A 17,781-nucleotide genomic window follows, 5' to 3' on the forward strand; every position below is an offset into this window, starting at 1 on the left:
CTGCTCAGCTTAGCATGCTGCTGTGCTGATTCAGGGAGCATCATCTGTAAAGAGCGGAGACTTCAGCGCCAAGCGCCAAAAACATAACTGTATTTCCATTTGTGCAATACATTGTTACATTTATGACGAGTGTGTTCCTGAATGAACGAGTTGGTGCACCCACTCAGAAATATGAAAGTTAGTTCCTTCTCCTTAGAAAAAAACTGACATTTCGGATAGATATTCTAGCTTTGATCTTAGTGTAACGACAAGAAGATTGGTAGTTGTCTCACCTCTGTGAGTCCATTATACAGTATATCTAGTAAGAGAGCCATAGGCCGATGCAACGATAGAGCCCTGTGTGTGTGTGGGGCGGGGGAGGTGGCACAAAAGCTAAAGATGTGGGTCAGATAGGGGACCCTGGGAGAAAATCTTATCAAATGGGGGTCTGTGGTCTAAATTGTGTTAGGCCATGTTTACACGACAACCGTCTCTGCATAAAACGGCAAACTAGCGTTGCATTCTCACCTTTTATTTCGCATTTATACACAGTGTTTGTGATAACGATTTGCGTGCTGACTGAAGCCGCAAAAGACTCAGAGCAGCGTCAAGTGAGCCAGAATAACATTGAAACTTCTGGGTAAAACCTTCACAATAGTGGTAATTAAATAAACTAATAGTCTTATTGATGCATGTTGCAACTTTTTTTTTTGTGTGTGATCCGAAATACACAGAAGACATAGAACACAGACAACTAAAAGTCAATTTTAACACGTAGTGAGTCGACGGCCCTGATTTTTATTTACCCAGTTATAAAATACGGCTTTTATTTTTAAGGTAAAAACGCCTAGCTTGCCCTATTCTGTCTGTTTCTAACGGGCTTGATTTAGCTTTGTAGGATTAAAGTTTAAATGAATTTTCCATGCGATAGAGTGACACAGAAGTCACGAATGGTAATAAACTGCTCCAGATTGGATTACAGAATAAAAACCCAGTAAAGCAACATAAAAACACCTGTTTTCTTTGCAGCACAATTGGGACTTAACTTGAGGAAATGCATCGCGGTGAGTTGTCTTCAATTATAAAACATAAAACATAAAGTTTATTTATTTATTTATGTTTTATTTAGTATTTAGTATTTTTTTTATGCCTGACATTAAGGGCACTCCTCAGCCCTTGTGACCTCTGTGTTTCAATTATGCCACTTAACGCAGATTATGTGTTTTTAGCAAATCACGTTTGTTGAATGTCAATGCGACTCATTGTGCCTGTGCCATAAGGCTGTATAGTATTGGGCTAGTTCAATGCTCTTATTGCCTATCATTGTCTTCCATGGTGAAGGGGCCACATTGAATTGCGTTTCTCCACTTTACACGGCAACAGTAAGGGGCGGCGTTATCAAGTATTCCACTCTGGGACCTGTTTTTTGCATTTTCAGGCACCAATAACGGCATTCCTGTGTAAAAGGAAGGAAGGCACTAACGCTAAAAAAGTTTGCTGTTTTATGCAGGGAGCGTTGCCGTGTAAACAGGGCCTTAGTCCAGTGGTCCTTGATGTGGAAAAACTTTGGGAACCACTGGTCAAAGTAGCGCTACATAGGTTTAACTAATCCATATACCTCTGTCTAGTTTAAACTCTACGGGCCCTATCTTCGCAACGGCGGTAATTTTGCGTTAGCGCCCGTTTTGCGCTGGAATAGCGCCGCGCAAAGCCCTAATTGTGGGCGTGTCGGCCCGCCATGCTTCACGTCATCTCAGCGCAAACCTCCATAGGCGTGTTTATGCCCATAACAGGATTCACAAGGTGAGATCATTCCCCTTAAAGGCCACAGCGTCACTGCCATCACGTCTGTGACACCAGCTTCTTTCTTGCTGAGAGCAAGCAGAGAAACAGAGAGAGAAGAGAGAGGGGGAGAGAGAGAGAGAGAGCGAGAGAGAGAAAGAGAGGGGGAGAGAATTCTCTGCCCCCCCCCCCCCCCCTCTCTCTCTCTCTCTCTCCCTCTCTCGTTAACGAGAGAGGGAGAGAATTGGAGGATGAACCAGTTTGGATTTGTAGCGAAAAAAGGGCCGCCGCGCAATTACGCAGTGATGTCCCAAAGCGTGCGCTTACTGTAATTAGACATTTCGTTCATATACTCTATAACATAGACCTACACATCTAAAAATATTTGTTTCTTTAATAGGGTAGGGATGTGTGAGATTTTACTTCTAGCCTATTTCAATAGCCGATGTCAGAATTGTCCACTCTGGTTAAGCCATTGACTGCGGTCACGCCATCCGCGCTGTGGAGAAGCTGGTCTTGCATGCGTGCAATTGCATGGAAAGAGGTTACTGTACTGGCCGGACACTACAGGTGTTGTGCCAAAACGTGATTTGCGTTTTGACTTGGATTAGGGGAACGAGGGTCTGGTGGGGCGGGAGTCTATGTGTAGCCCGGGGAGGGGTGCTTAATGTGGCGTGCGCAAGCGAGGTTTTCCTGCACTGCGCGGAGAATACTGTCTGCGCTCAGGCGTACGCATGGCATAGAGGTTTTTTCTGCGCTAAGACCAGCTATTTGGTGGCGTTAAAATTGAGAGCACCCAAGGCCTTTTTTCGAACACATTACGCTTAAACGCCTATTTTGGCACGGAGAACGCCTAAACTTCTGTTTACGCTCGGAACATAGTGACGGTATCTTCGCCAGAGCGCAAAATGACACTTGCGGGAGGGAGATGATAGGCTAGAGGCACACACACACACACACACACACACACACACACACACACACATACACACACCTGGAATTTCATCTGCTCAGCCTTCTGGGGGTCCACAGCCTCAATATGCTGGTAATGTCGGAGTGTGTGTCTGCGGTCCTTCTGCTCTGCAGCCATGTATCGCTTCAGAGCCTGAAGCACGCGCTCTGGCTGGAAGTGAAGGGAGAGAGTCAGTGAACACCAGAGAGCCACAACTCATCTCCTCTCCCTCGAACAGTAAAATAATATAAAGATCTCTGATTGAGATCGGGTTTGCAGAGTTCCCACTGGTCCTTGAAATCCTTGAAAATTTGTGAATTTGAGGGAGGGAATCAAGGCCTTGAAGGTTTTAGAAAATTGACATGAATAGACATGGGTGATTGAAAGTGATTGAATTTAATTTGTGCAAGAATAAAATAGAAGTTCTTTTGGTGTGTTTTTTTAATGACACATTCAAGCCTCGGTTTTTAATTGTTGCCCGTGAGCTTCTGTAAAGCCTGCTACTTCTCATTATAAAAATGATCAGTGTTGGAACAGTGATCCGTGTCTCAAACTAGGCCATGTTGGGTCCTTGAATTGGACGGAATTGGACCTGGAAAGTCCTTGAAAAGTCCGTGAACTTGATGTCTAAAAAGGTGTGGGAAGGAACCCTGTTGAATGTATTTCTGCGTTCTTTTCTCTGGACTCCATAGCAACTTCACCTGTGGCGGCTCGGTCTGCACGGCGGTCAGGTAGCTCTCCAGGGCCAGGCGGCGGTTGTTGTTGAGTGTGGCCTCCACCCGGGCGAGATGGGTCTCCACCAGCCTCTGCCTCTCTCCTGCTACCTGTTCCTCCAGCGTCTGCAGCACAGACTGGAAGTGCTGGTGCAAAGAGGAGAGGATGAAAATTGGAGATTATAGTGAAATGATGAACAACTATATCACATCCTATAATAAGAATGCAAAGTGTGTGTGTGTGTGTGTGTGTGTGTGTGTGTGTGTGTGTGTGTGTGTGTGTGTGTGTGTGTGTGTGTGTGTGTGTGTGTGTGTGTGTGTGTGTGTGTGTGTGTGTGGGTGGGAGTCAGCAGAAATTGTATTCGGCCACAGCTATGCCATTATTATATTATTACGATCGCACTGAATCTTTCAGGAAGTGTAAGGAGCACCCCTGTGGGTGACCTAATGGAGCCGGATTTGAACTAGGTAATTAGGGCAGACTAAATGGGCAAAAATGGTTCATTAGTGGGCAAAATGTGTGAACACAGGTGCAAATGGAGAAGACACCTGAGTGGAGGAGCATAGCTGAGTGGAGTTACTATGAAACTATCAACTATGAAAACTCTCTGGGGAGAGAGAGGAGAGGCTGCATGCAAACTCTGTGAGCGAAGCCTGATTAAATGGCCAGTCACACAGGGACGGGTATTCCGCTGGTACTATTCATTTGATTTGAGCATTTTTATTTTGAACATGCAAAGATAAGAAACGGATAAAACAAACACAAGAATGACAATAATAGACAAATTAAAAACAATAAGCCTTTACAGCAAGTGCAATGAACACATTCTCATACACAACACAAATTACATATTACATGTTCCAAAAGGTGTAGGAAGAAGTATACACTTATTTAATCCTACCCCTTCTCAACTAGCCTATTTATCCATAAACTCCTATTTAACATCTAAAGAAAATGATTTCAGTTTATAGATAATAAATATATTACTGTACAGTATACACACTATATATGACAATTTATACTATATAGTATTTATTTGTATATTACCATCTATACCAACATCTATACTAGCATACCATGCTATGTTAACTATACATAATACCATCTATTCATACCATAAAAACTCTTATTAGAATTTATAGATACTGATTACATTTCCATGGCACATCTCAGCTTACTTCATTGAGGGCCTGCCGCTCCGACTTTGGCAGATTCTTTGACTGGATGTCTGCCTCTGCCCATTCCTTCATGATCTAAGGGACGGACACACAGCACGACACATGATCATAGTTTCACTTTTCTTTTTTTCTTTTTTAAGCATATTGTTGATTTTTTTATTTGGCAGCTCTACTGCCTCCTGCCTGCCAGCCAACAAACCATTAGCCTGTTCACGGCCCTGAGAAATTCACCTCATTGATGCGCTTCATCCTCCGCTCCTCCAGGTCTGTCTTGGCACGCAGGAAGTTGGCATGCTCACTGTCATCCCCTGGCATCTCGAAATAAACATCAACACCATCTGTGGGACGAGGTGTAGTCACTAGAAGGAAGGGGTAGAAAGAGACGTCACACAGGCTGCAAGAGCCAGGCAGCTATTACCAGCAAGATAGTTTTTTAGTTCTACTGTTGGACTTAATAGTTTCAAGGAAAAACCACAGGAACACAAACTACAGCATCACACACCCAAACCATCTCAAACCCAAACCACTTTTAAGTAGCAATCAATAAGTTCTCAGACATACAATTCCATGTAGACTAAGGATGTTTATTGTTTGTAATTTATAACAACAACAACAACAACAACAACAACAACAATAATAATAATAATAATTATTATTATTATTATTATTAGTAACGCTACCATGATTTACCATCCTTGATTTGGCTTATTCAAGTTGATGTGCAATGTGACCGACTACTCCGTTTATAGCACTCACATGAACCCTATGGTTCTGTGATAAGCACCATATGCTGTGACACTCAGGCCTCGAGCGTGACTGTGGAGAACAGACTATTGATCCAGACGGCAGGACAGTGCTCTGTGTTATTGAATTGGGAGACTGAGCTAGAGATAAGTAGTGCACCAAATGCATCAGCTAGGCACCCGTATGTAACGCCTATATTCAGACACAGAAATGTATATGCATGTCTGTGTAGATGCATGCATGCGGTGTGTGTGTGTGTGTGTGTATGTGACACAGAGAGACAAGAGAAAGACTAGTTACTGTTTATTCATGATTCACTTTTAGTTCATGTTGCAATCTTGCACCATTTGAAATACTCTACTGCTTTGCAAATGTGTATATTTTTTCCTGTCATACCAGTAAAGAATATTTGAATTTGAATTAGAGAGAGAGGGAGAGCGATTGTCTGGGTCCAGACCTTCAACTTCGCCCACTCCTCCACCGAGTTGAGTTTTGGCTGCTTCTGGTCTGGCATCGTGACATGCAATAGTGACCTCCTCAGTCGAAAGAACGACTGGTTCAATCATCGCCGAGGGAGACTAATGATTTGACATAACAACAATGGCGGCGCTATAGACAAGAGAGACGCTGCTATCAAGGCTGTTTTAAATCGATTAAAAGTACCACATACTTTGAAATCTGAACAGCACTCAGGAGATTTTTGTTCCTCCTGACTGGATTAACTAACATTAGATTCAGGCTGATGTTGGTTTTCTGGTGATTGGGTAGGGAAATGTACGTAACTCCCCTGGGAGATCGGTTAAGCCGAGAACACATATAGCCGATTAGTCAGCGTCGGCCATGTCTGGGCGTCTGTGGTTCTAGTATTTGCGGTGTGTCCCGCACCGTTAGCTCTAGTCAGCGGCTTGTTAGCGGCTTTTCCGGCTGATTCAACATGTTGAATCAGCGTCAGGCCATCGGTGAGAGAAATCACTCTGATTGGCTGGTCAGGGGTAGAGAAACCACTCTGATTGGCTGGTCAGGGGTAGAGAAACCACTCTGATTGGCTGGTCAGGGGTAGTGAAGCACTGCAGGAGAAGAAGAGAGGGCACACACACAACTCTGCTCATTTTTCAACTTGATCTCATCTGATAATTCCAATACACGGATATTTTCATGACGACGTGCCTTTGACAAAGTCCCTTGAGCATCTCACTGCATGATATCCCCATTTAGTGCTTATTGCTGCTTCTTCCTTTCAGCAAAATACCAGACAAGGGCTGACATACGCCAGTGTCATTTACAACGTTTTATCAGGCATATTCTCGATTAGAAGTAGCTATATTACGAAACTGTTTAAGTGAGCAAAATGGAGAAATCTCAGAATTCTGATTATGTTCTCTTCTGGGATTGAGGTCAGAGTTGTGGCTGCAATCTCTGAATTCTGACGTGAGTCCGGGGATTCTGACTTTGATCTCAGAGCTGTGGCTTTGGACTCAGGATATTGGCTTTTTTCTCTCCTCTGAGTTCTGAGATTGGACTCGGAGCTCTGAACCTTTTATTCAGAATTCTCTGACACAGGATTCTGACTTTGTTCTCCGAGTTCTGACTTGGACTCGGAGCTCGGGTAGATTTTTCGCATGTGGCCAAGGGGGAAGAAGAAGAAATTATTATTATTATTATTATTGTTGTTTTCGTCGTCGTCGTCATCTTCGTCGTTATTATTATTATTATTATTATTTTATTTCATTTACAGTATATATTTTCGGGTGACTCCATTGGAGTTCCAGGGTTGGGAACCACTGCTGTATTGATTGTGAATTGTGGTGGGGGTGGGGTGGGTGGGGGTCAATGTCTTGTCAAATTCTGTATTGTTACTCTGTTGCTTAAAGAGCATGGTGCAAATGAAAACAGCTTCATAAAAATACTGCAGCCAGCAGCCGCTAATAAGTGACTTACCCCAGGATCTGAGCGATATATATATAATCCAAAGAGGAAGTGCCACAGTGGATTGGACACTCCAGAAGACCTTCTACAATTGACCTAAACTGAATTGATGTGTGTGCATAAAGACTACATCGAGAACTGTATCTGTATGTGCATAAGAAATAACCTCATTGTTCTAATGTGTGTAAAGGATATCAAATGCATCGTTATAACCCTCCCACTCCCCCTTTTTCCCCTTGTTTTCTGTTCTGTCTCTTTCTTTTTTCATATAGGTTAATATTCATAGGCCTACTATCTATCCTCATGCTGTAACTAAATGATGATGATGATGTAATCTGTGAAAAGCGGCAAGCGGCAATGGCAGGGGTTCAAGCCTTGCGCTCCCACTTTTTACATCTGCGGCGCCCCCTTTTGGTCAAATTGCGAAATAGCATGTCAGAAATGCCATTCCAGATGCAGCTGAGAAGTTTGCAACTGATTATGCGAATGGACTTGATTTACAGCTATTACATGCTTACACCATAGACCCCGCCCAATTTCACCAATGATGACAAAACTTCTGATATTGACTAGGTCTAGGACATCCTCCCTGATATATCTGCCAAGTTTCGCGATCATTGGACAAACAGGTGCGGAGTTACAGCCTTTTTTGTGTTAGGCCACGCCCATTTCTGGCGTTTATGGCGCCCCCTTTTGGTCGAATTGCACAAACTTTGAGACACATGGTCTGTGATGGTCCCCGAACATCTCCAGCAAGTTTCGCGAAGATTCGTTGATCGATCATGAAGTTATGACAATTTAGCTGAGAGGCCACGCCCTCTCACAACTTTAACGATTAATATCTCTGAAACTCAAGTAGATTTCAAAAATCCAAAAATCATGATTGTAGAGCTTGCTCCATAGATGCTTCCTGGCGATTTGGGTGGGAATCGGTCTAACGGTCTAGGAGGAGATGTCAAAAATGTGTTTTCCAAACTTTTCAAAATATCTAAAAAAAATTCAAGACGGACCTTGAGGATCCTTATGGCAAATTTGTAGAGCAGGTTCACTTGATCATGTGGGAAAAAAAAGTTTGAAAATCAGACAAACGGCGTGGAAGTTATGGCCTTTAACGTAAAACCTTCAATTATAGCGCCACCTTCAAGCCGATTCGAAATATCTTTCTTGAGCAGTAACCAGCCACCAATATCTGTCATTGTGCCAAATTTCACGTCTCTGCCATTTACCAACTCACGGGAATTTGCGTCAGGGCAGATGAACAAGAAGAAGAAGAATAAACCGGCACAAAAACAATAGGGTTTCAGCCCCTTCAGGGCTTGAACCCCTAAAAAGAACATGGTGCAGGTTGGAGACCACATTGCATTAATATGTGAGGGGTATAGCAATGGAATGCATTTAGATTCATTCTTGTAAACTACAGGGGGCATGGTTACATTTCACGGAACCCCCTCTTGTGATGTCACAGGCATGGAAACTAGTCACCTTTAGGTGACAGTTACCTTTTTCCTCCCAAAATAGGATTTCTGAGTGGTTTTATGTCTGCCCTGGTATCTGTCACCTTTTTCACTCTCCATGACTTTGCATCCCTGTGTCAGCCCCAACAGAACGTTCTCCTCGCGTGACGTCACTCCTCTTGTGATGTCACACGCCCATTTAGAATGCCACCTTTTCCTCCATATTTCTACGCTAGCAGTCTGTGGGGGGATTTTTTTTGTTTCTTTTTGTTTTGGTTGTAGTTGTTGTTTGCTTGTTTTTGTTTTGTTTGTTTGTTTGTTTGTTTGTTTGTTTGTTTGTTTGTTTGTTTGTTTGTTTTTTGGGGGGGGGGGGTTTGTAACAATCATGAGCCCAAAATGTTAATTCAGATTTTTTTTTACCTGCACCACACTCTTTAAGTTTGATGATAATAATAATAACTGACCTTCGGCGTCGCATTTTTTTTAGGGCACAAGGCCACATGTCAGGGCACAAAGGCCATTTTTCTGAAATGCGTGTTAAAATACGCCAATTACACATCCTCTGCATAGGACAGGCTACATTAAACTGAGACCACTGATGCTTTTAAAGCAACTGACAGCAGCAGGCTGCTAGCAGGGCACTGTCAAAGTGGCCTTAGGTATCTCAGGGCATCACGGCCAGAGGGAGGGGCAATGGAGGCCATGGCCTCATGGCCTTCATGTAATTCCCACCCTGGTCAAAAGTGATAAGGGCGCACACATGCGCGCACAAACACACACACACACACACACACACACAAGGAGACATTGTGACAAGACTGATCAGTGATGTCACACACACACACACACACACACACACACACACACACACACACACACACACACACAGATGATGTCATCAGTGATATCATAATGGGGCAAACACACACACACACACACACACACACACACAAAAATGCAACTTTTTGGCCGCGACACAGGAGACGTGAGGTGACACATCGGTCGGCATCTAGTTGCCGCTTGTCCTTTCAAGTGTTTTTTCGGTGTGTCAGCCCCTTCAGAGTGGAGGCAATGTCAGACTAGAAGGATGGAAATGGAGGGTAACGAGTTGACAATTCAGTCTGATATAATCACGCTACGAGAGAGAGGGAGGGAGGAGACAGAGAGAGGAGAGAGAGAGAGAGAAAGAAAGAGAGACAGCATAATCCTCTTCACAATACAGGGCAATGGAGTGAAAGAGAGTGCAGGAGATGCACCACACTTCATCCTCCAGAAAGGAAGAGTGACAGAAAGGGGGAGTGATACTGTCAGCATTTGACTCAGGCCCCTTTAGCGCACCGTTAGCCTCTTTACAAACCTAAAGAGCAGAAGGCACAGGACGGGACACTCACCGCTGTCTCCCTTTGTTAGCGGCGGGGACGTGCTGGGCTTACGGCGTTGGCTCTTCTCGTAGTAGAAGGTGTCCAGATAGTCAGAGGCCTGGTAGGGACCTGAGTCGATGGGGTACTCGTACTCGGCTGGTTCTTTCACTGCTCCCGCTTCCTCCACCTCCTCTTCTTCCTCTTCCTCCTCCTCATCGACCTCTTCTTCCTCCTCTTCCTCCTCCACCACCTCGTCATCCTCCTCTTCCATATCGGCCTCGTCCACGTCCGTGTCAGGAGAGGGGCTCGGAGTGGGCGGCGTCATTTTGACACTGCGGAAGATTCAAGATTCAAGATAGAGTCAGGATATTTATTGTCACTCCATTGTATGAGTACATACTGTACGTATGACATTCTTAGGCTAGGGGGCTCCATTATTACAAGACATGTGCAAGTCAGTAGTTACATCATTTCAAAACATACATGTACATACATATTATATACTCAGATGTTGTGCATACAGGTATATTATATAAGGCAGCAGTGAAAAACACAGTAGAATAGAAATTAAATGAAATAAACTAGTAGGCTACCCATTGTCACTAGATGTTGCAGTCAGGGCAGGTTATGCACATACTCAGATGTACATATATAAGGCAAAAGGTGAAAGACAATAGAAATCAAATAAAAATAAAGTAAAATAAAAGTGTACCAATTGTCAGTAGAAGGTGCAGTCAGGGGAAGTTATGCAGCAGCAATGTACAAATAGCAATAGCAATACAGTCAATCAATGTATGGTCTGTGTGTGTGTTTGTGTGTGTGTGTGTGTGTGTGTGTGTGTGTGTGTGTATTTATTTATTGTTGAGGTGGAGGAAAGAAGCTGTTCCTCAGTCTGTTTGTGTGTGGGGGTCCTGTATCTCCTCCCTGACGGGTAACAGGGAGGACAGGCTGTTGTGTGGGTGTGTTGGGAACGTGGGGTCACGAGGGTCAGCGGTTAATCCCACGGCCGCCATTGCATTAAACGAATGACCCGTCACGCCGTGACATTTACGTGTGCTGAGGCTAAACGTTTTGGAGCCTTACACAGAATTGAGTTTTCCGCTGGTCTGAGATGTGAGCGTCTGAGCGGGGACGGCGTCTCCTCCCTCCGCCTCCCCCTTGCCGCTGGAACTCCCCCTCCCTGGGCAGCAGACGTACTCCACCCCCCTGAAACGGTCTCCACATCGCAAAAGCATCCCATAGCTGTGGAGCTCCAGACTGTCTGCTGTACACGCCTGGGACAGACAAAAGGATATGAGGGGTGCGGGCGGATAGGATTGAAATCTCTAATCAAACAACAAACTGAAAGCAACACTCCTACCAATGTGCAACCAGAAGCTACGTTGAATAATGCCAGTGAAAAGGAACCCCTCTTGCTCACAATGTAACAGCATATTTATTTCATCTTTATTATTAATTTAATATTTATGAAAATATTATTTTGGCCCACAGAGGCCTTCGTCACATGCATGCGTGTTTGGATTTCACTAGACACACTCCTTAGTTAAGGTTAATTATTTCACTAGCCACACTCCTTAGTTCAGTGATATGTACAGTATATGTCAACGTCATGTCTGCAGAATGCCTTCAAAATATGTGGCAATAACGTGATGTGGGTCCTATAAATGTCTGTGACTTTCTGTTCATTGTATGTAAACCTGTGTATCCATTCGTGGATGTACAAGAGTGCATCTCTTGGCCAAGATATATGTTAATACATCATTTAAGATGACTTCTGACTCCGGGCTCAATCTTTTTGATCTCAAGTGATTTTCTTCAAGTGGTTCACTGTTGACCTTTTGGCTGTTCATTTCCATTCTACAACATTAAGGTTCATTCTTTCACTAGACACACTCCTTAGCTAAGCTTCAGGCTGAGGCTGAAGAAATCCTGCCCAGGCACTATGGGACCAAAATGAGAGCAAAAATAGAATACATAACAACATCTATGATAATGGAATAAAGGACGATCTAATGTTACACATAAGCTATATAAATCTCTAAATTAGGTACTTGTGAGTAAAAATAAAATAAAACGGAACACACACACAAATAAGAATATTTTCGCATTTTAAACAATGACATGAAATGCATTTTCTAACAAGAAAACAATGAAAACTCTATGGAGCGGCCTCTCTCTCTGAACATAAGAAGTTGACTGGAGGTGATATGACGCTGCGATACTGCTTGAACTCCGTCACCTCTCTGCTCTGTAATTAACATCTCAGGCAGGTGTACTGATGAAGCACGATGTGATACACAATACACCCTTGTGGAGACGTGTTGGGTCTCGTCTGCTACAAGGGATGTTAAACATGCACTGAATAGTAACGTGTGTGTAGGCTAAGTGAATAGTTAAGCATTTGCAAAATGCACGAGTGGAAATCTCGCTTACTGGCTTCAAATGGACTCAAAACCATTATTTTCCTTAGACACAAATATGCCTATTATGTCTCAATGTCACCAATTTATTCTGGCCATGTCAACAAACATGCTAACGTTTCAGGCCCATTGGCCTTAATAAAGGCTTACCCCGCTAGCCGGGTGCTTCTCGCTCATACTGAGCATTAGCGCCCGGCGACCATCAACGCATTTCCAATCAAACAATTGTGCCGCTCTCACATCTAGGTATAAAAAGGAACCCTTACCTGAGCCAAAAACTTGAAGTGAAGACGCTATCTGATGGCCAACATCCTCTTCTTTTAAATACATATAGTTGCCGCTTCCAAATTGTTGCATAAAATCCACTTTTCTGTCTTTGAAAAACCGAAAATCAGTCATCTGGAGCAACCCGGAAATACGACTCACTGTTTACTCACTAATGCCCCCTACACTTCCGGTTGCTCCAGTTTTTCAAAGACAGAAAAGTGGATTTTATGCAACAATTTGGAAGCGGCACCTATATGTATTTAAAAGAAGAGGATGTTGCGCATCGGATAGCGTCTTCACTTCACGTGTTTGGCTCAGGTAAGGGTTCATTTTTATACCTAGACGTGAGAGCGGCACGATTGTTTGATTGGAAATGCGTTGATGGTCGCCGGGCGCTAATGCTCATTATGAGCGAGAAGCGCCCGGCTAGCGGGGTAAAATAAAGGCATGCCTATACAGTATGTCTATGGGCCATAGCTTACGCCCAATGCAAGTGCAAGTGCAAGGGCAAGCGGTATATTTGCTAGTTTCTAGCACTCAAAATCTCCCTTTTTTCTTTTAATTACACATCCTTTGATGTACTGACCCAGTGGTTATTAAAAGGGGGGGGGGAGATTTTGAGTGCTAGAAACTAGCAAAGATAACGCTTGCTCTTGCCCTTGCCCTGGCACTGGGCATAAGATGATGGCCCATAGTGTTTACAATGAAACTGTCCTCTGTCCTCACTCTCACCTCTTTAGCAATGTTGTGCCAGTACACATAACTCTCACACGCATCCATCTGCTCCTGATGGAGGAAACGACATCGGTCAGGAACCAGCAGGGCCTCACTCACATACTCGCCCTCTGCAGCATGGAGGAGAGAAAGACGGGGCAACGTAAGAGATCGAACTGAACATCAAACATAAATGTGCTTTAAACTGGAATGAGAGAGAGAGAGAGAGAGAGAGAGAGAGAGAGAGAGAGAGAGAGAGAGAGAGAGAGAGTATAAATGAAGGGAAAACTACTGGCGCATGAGCTTTTACATAAGATACATAGAACAGAAGTCTGATAGTGAGCTAGTATTTCTGAGCTGTGGATACCAAGGTGAGACTGACACAAAATGTAAATGTGCACCGTACAACCACTTTGAACAGACAAAATGCAGCCAGCAAGTCAAGGACATACCAACGTGAAAGGGGTGCTTTGCTTGAAGTGAACATACAATATTCATTATAGAAGCCATTTATGTCTATGTCCACTTTTAAATCATTGTGGACCACTAGTGTTTAATGCCAATTAAGCCAATAAAGCAAATTCACTGTTTAAAGGTCGGTGCACAACTCAATCAAATCAAGTTAAAGCTGAAGTTAAAATCGTAGTTATTTCTACTGTGCAGGAGGATGTTTGTAAGAATAAGTGAGACAGGAGTTTCTGTCCTCTGTGACGTGTTTTGTTAATGAGCATTTACAAAACAGGACAGAGGACAGATAATGTCAAGGAGAAAATATCAAGGACTCATCGGATGCTGATTTGGCTGACGAGAATGAATGGGAAGCCCCAAGATTAATTGCAAGAACAATGCATCATGTCCAAACTAGCTAATGTATAAGAAAAATTTCTCCATGTTGAATGATACCGTTATTTGATTTGTAATCAATTATTTGTTAATTAGCCTATGGCAGACACCCCCTCATTTTTAGTTTCTGATTTTCTGTGTGGTGCTACTGGACAGCTCCTTTTATCATTAAAATAAGAAGTGCTGTGAGAATGCATTCTTTGGCCTTCATATGTTTATGGTTGGATGTGGCCGCAAAAAAATCAGATTTTCAAGTGGGGCCATGAGTCAGAAAAGGTAAAGGATGCTTCCCCTGCCCCCCCCCCGTTCTCTCCCAGGCAACTTGGGAAGAACGTACTCCACAAGGACAGAAGTAGGGACCTGCATATTGTTGGTATTGATAATGACCTAATGGCAGAGATGCGTGTTGGTCTTACCTCAATCTGGGAACCCATCGGTTAAACAAAAAACAAAAAAACTGTTTTTCTCTAAAGCTTTACCATTGGCTCCAACCGACCGGCTCTGCTCATTAATGCATTTCTTTTCCGCTCCCTGCGTGTCGCTCTCAAATCCGTCCGTCGCTATGAAACAACAATAACAACACTAGCTCGTTGCTAGTAGCAAGTAGCAACTTGCTATACGCTGAAAATGGTCAGTTTTGACTACACACCGGTTACGTTCACTTCATTTTGATCGGATGAAGCGCAGCATGCGTGCGAGCACTGTTACACCCCTTTTGACGGAGCCTGCCGACAGATTTTCGATGCAAGTCGAAAGTCTGTCTCGAGAGATTACTCTTACCTAGGCAGCGGTAGGGCAGGACGATGAAGGGGTGCGTCTGGCAGTGCCCCCAGCCTTTCTTACACCAGGCAGGGATGGTGACGGGTCTGAATGACTCCTCTACATGGGAGATCTGAAGAGCTGGGTACATCTGGACAAGCGGAGACATGCGCAGAATGACAAGGGACACAGGAACAGACAGATAGGTGTATGGACAGAACAGAGGGACAGAAGAGGAGAGGTGCAGTAGGGACAGATTGGTCAGAGAACAATGGAGGTAGTAGGATGAGGGAGGAGGAAGAGGGAGAGCACGGTCAGTGGAGAGAAGACTAACAAGGGAAGGAGTCATGCAACATATCCTCTGCTTCACCTGCTACAGTACTTATATACAGCAGCCCTATCGTCGCAAAGGCGGTCATTTTGCGTTAGCGCCCGTTTTGCGCTGGAATAGCAAAGCCCTAATTGTGGGCGTGTCGGCCCGCTGCGCTTCACGTCATCTCGGTGCAAACCTCCATATAGGCGTGGTTATGCCTTAAAGTAGTATTCACAAGTGTGAGATCACTCCCCTTAAAAGCCACAGCATCACCGCCATCACGTCTATGACAGCAGCTTATTTCTAGCTGAGTGCAAGCAGAGTGACAGAGTGAGAGAGAAGAGAAGAGAGAGAGGGCCAGAGAGAGAGAGAGAGAGGCAGAGAGAGAGAGAGAGAGGCAGAGAGAGAGAGAGAGAGGGAGAGAGAGAGAGAGAGAATTGGAGGATGAACCAGTTCGGATTCGTAACGGAAATTGATGCTGATGGAACGACCCATTTGAAACACACCAAAGGGCGGCCGCGCAGTTACGCAGTGAATATCCCCATCATGTCCCAAAGCGTGCGCTTACTGTAATTAGTCGTTTCGTTCATATAGGATATAACATACACAATTAAAAATATGTGTTTCTTTAATAGGGTAGGGATGTGTGAGATTTTAATTCTAGTCTATTTCAATAGCCTATATCAGAATTGTCCACTTGGGTTAAGCTATTGTTGCATGCTGCAATTGCAGGGAGAGAGGTTACTGTATAGCCTACTGGCCGGTGTTGTGCCAAAAAGTGATTTGCTGCCAGAAACTGATTTCGCTCCGCGGGACAGCGCACAGCGCTTTCTACCCACCCTGTGAGCCCCATGACCGACCCCAGACACCCAGTGCACCGACCCACCCCCAACACCCAGCCTGCCTACCCGGCCCAGCTCCCACCTTCTCCGGGGAGACCCCCCTCCAGGACCCGGCACACTAGCCGAACCTGCGCACCCCACACTTAAGCACCCCTCCCCGGGCTACACACAGACTCCCGCCCCGCCAGACCCTAGCTCGTTCCCCTGGTAATCAATTCAAAACGCAAATCACTTTTTGGCACAGGGGGAATGTGGGCTCACAGGGTGAGTAGAGGCAGCGATGTGCGCGGTCCCACAGAGCGAAATCAGTTTCTAGCAGTAAATCACTTTTTGGCACAAAACCATGACAAACGAATTCTCATTTTTAAATCAAGGTGTTTTTTTTTCGTATGCTATAGTTGAAAATCAACGTGGCATTCTAGGGAAGTTCTAATGTTGGAGAGAGAGTGACATCGTGCTGTGTGTAATGTATCCAAGCGAGGAGCTAAGACCTGCTTTTAGGTGGCGTTAAAATTGAGAGCACCCAAGACCATTGGCGATGGTATCTTGGCCAGAGTGCAAAATGACACTTGCGGGAGGCAGATGATAGGCTAAGAGGCGCACGGACACGCCTGGGCCACGCCTACACCTGTGTCTGCGCTTAGATCCTCATCCTCCACTGGACGGTGGAGGCAGACGATAGCTTAAGACGCAGGGAAGATAGCATAAGAGGCGCGCAAACGGCAGCGCAAACGATAGCGCCGTACGAAGATAGGGCCCTAAGGCTTTTGTCTGAAGCCATAGTGTGACATGGCAAACTGAAGCTACAATTTCATTGAACATTGCTGTCTTTCAATATTTCACATTTCACACTACTTTCAATTAAAATCTTGGCCAATCATTTGAAGCACAAATTCATAATGAGGTTTAATAGTGTAGGAAATGTAGTCGGCTCAGAGTCTGAATGTGTGCTCAAATGCTTTCTTCACAAATGTCAAGGAAAAAGGGAAGGCTTTTGTGGAAAAGCAATCACATATCTATGATCTGCCAGCTAATCACATTACAGTCAATTCAGGCACGACTGCTGCTTTCTATAGCTGCTGTGCCTTGTTTTGCCTCCAGATGGCGCATGGTTGCACTTTACACTTGTACTAGATCATGAGAAATGTATTTTTGAAGCAGGAATAGAGTGTGTGTGTGTGTGTGTGTGTGTGTGTGTGTGTGTGTGTGTGTGTGTGTGTGTGTGTGTGTGTGTGTGTGTGTGTGTGTGTGTGTGTGTGTGTGTGTGTGTGTGTGTGTCATTGCTTACTTTACGGTAGACTTTACAGACTACACACATCAGGTAACAAGAGGAAGAGAGGTGGATGGTGGCACAAATTAAATATTGCAATATGCCAATACACCACCATCACTCCACTAGTATGGTCAAATATATAGATTTGACAGGGCAGGTGTTAGAGAAATTAAAATGAGAGAAAAAAGAACAGGAAAATGAATTTGCTGTTTTATTCTGATCGCCATGTCCTCTACAATGTCTTGCTGACTAGATGCTAC

General features: G+C 44.3%; 1 protein-coding gene across 1 annotated transcript in view; it reads right to left on the minus strand.

Annotated features, from left to right (window-relative positions):
- The window catches only part of aplp1 (amyloid beta (A4) precursor-like protein 1), a gene marked incomplete at both ends in the record, with an annotated part of 81,370 nt that overhangs the window by 16,945 nt on the left and 46,644 nt on the right, over positions 1-17,781 (minus strand). The window contains 8 exons of the mRNA XM_083644080.1: positions 2,756-2,884; positions 3,415-3,573; positions 4,606-4,680; positions 4,837-4,964; positions 10,121-10,422; positions 11,174-11,364; positions 13,510-13,622; positions 15,115-15,244. Coding sequence (XP_083500206.1) covers positions 2,756-2,884; positions 3,415-3,573; positions 4,606-4,680; positions 4,837-4,964; positions 10,121-10,422; positions 11,174-11,364; positions 13,510-13,622; positions 15,115-15,244 — 1,227 coding nt within the window. The remainder of the gene's footprint in view (positions 1-2,755; positions 2,885-3,414; positions 3,574-4,605; positions 4,681-4,836; positions 4,965-10,120; positions 10,423-11,173; positions 11,365-13,509; positions 13,623-15,114; positions 15,245-17,781) is intronic.

Source organism: Poromitra crassiceps (assembly GCF_964638095.1).
Source record: "Poromitra crassiceps genome assembly, chromosome: 1".
In the NCBI taxonomy this organism is placed as follows: domain Eukaryota; kingdom Metazoa; phylum Chordata; class Actinopteri; order Beryciformes; family Melamphaidae; genus Poromitra; species Poromitra crassiceps.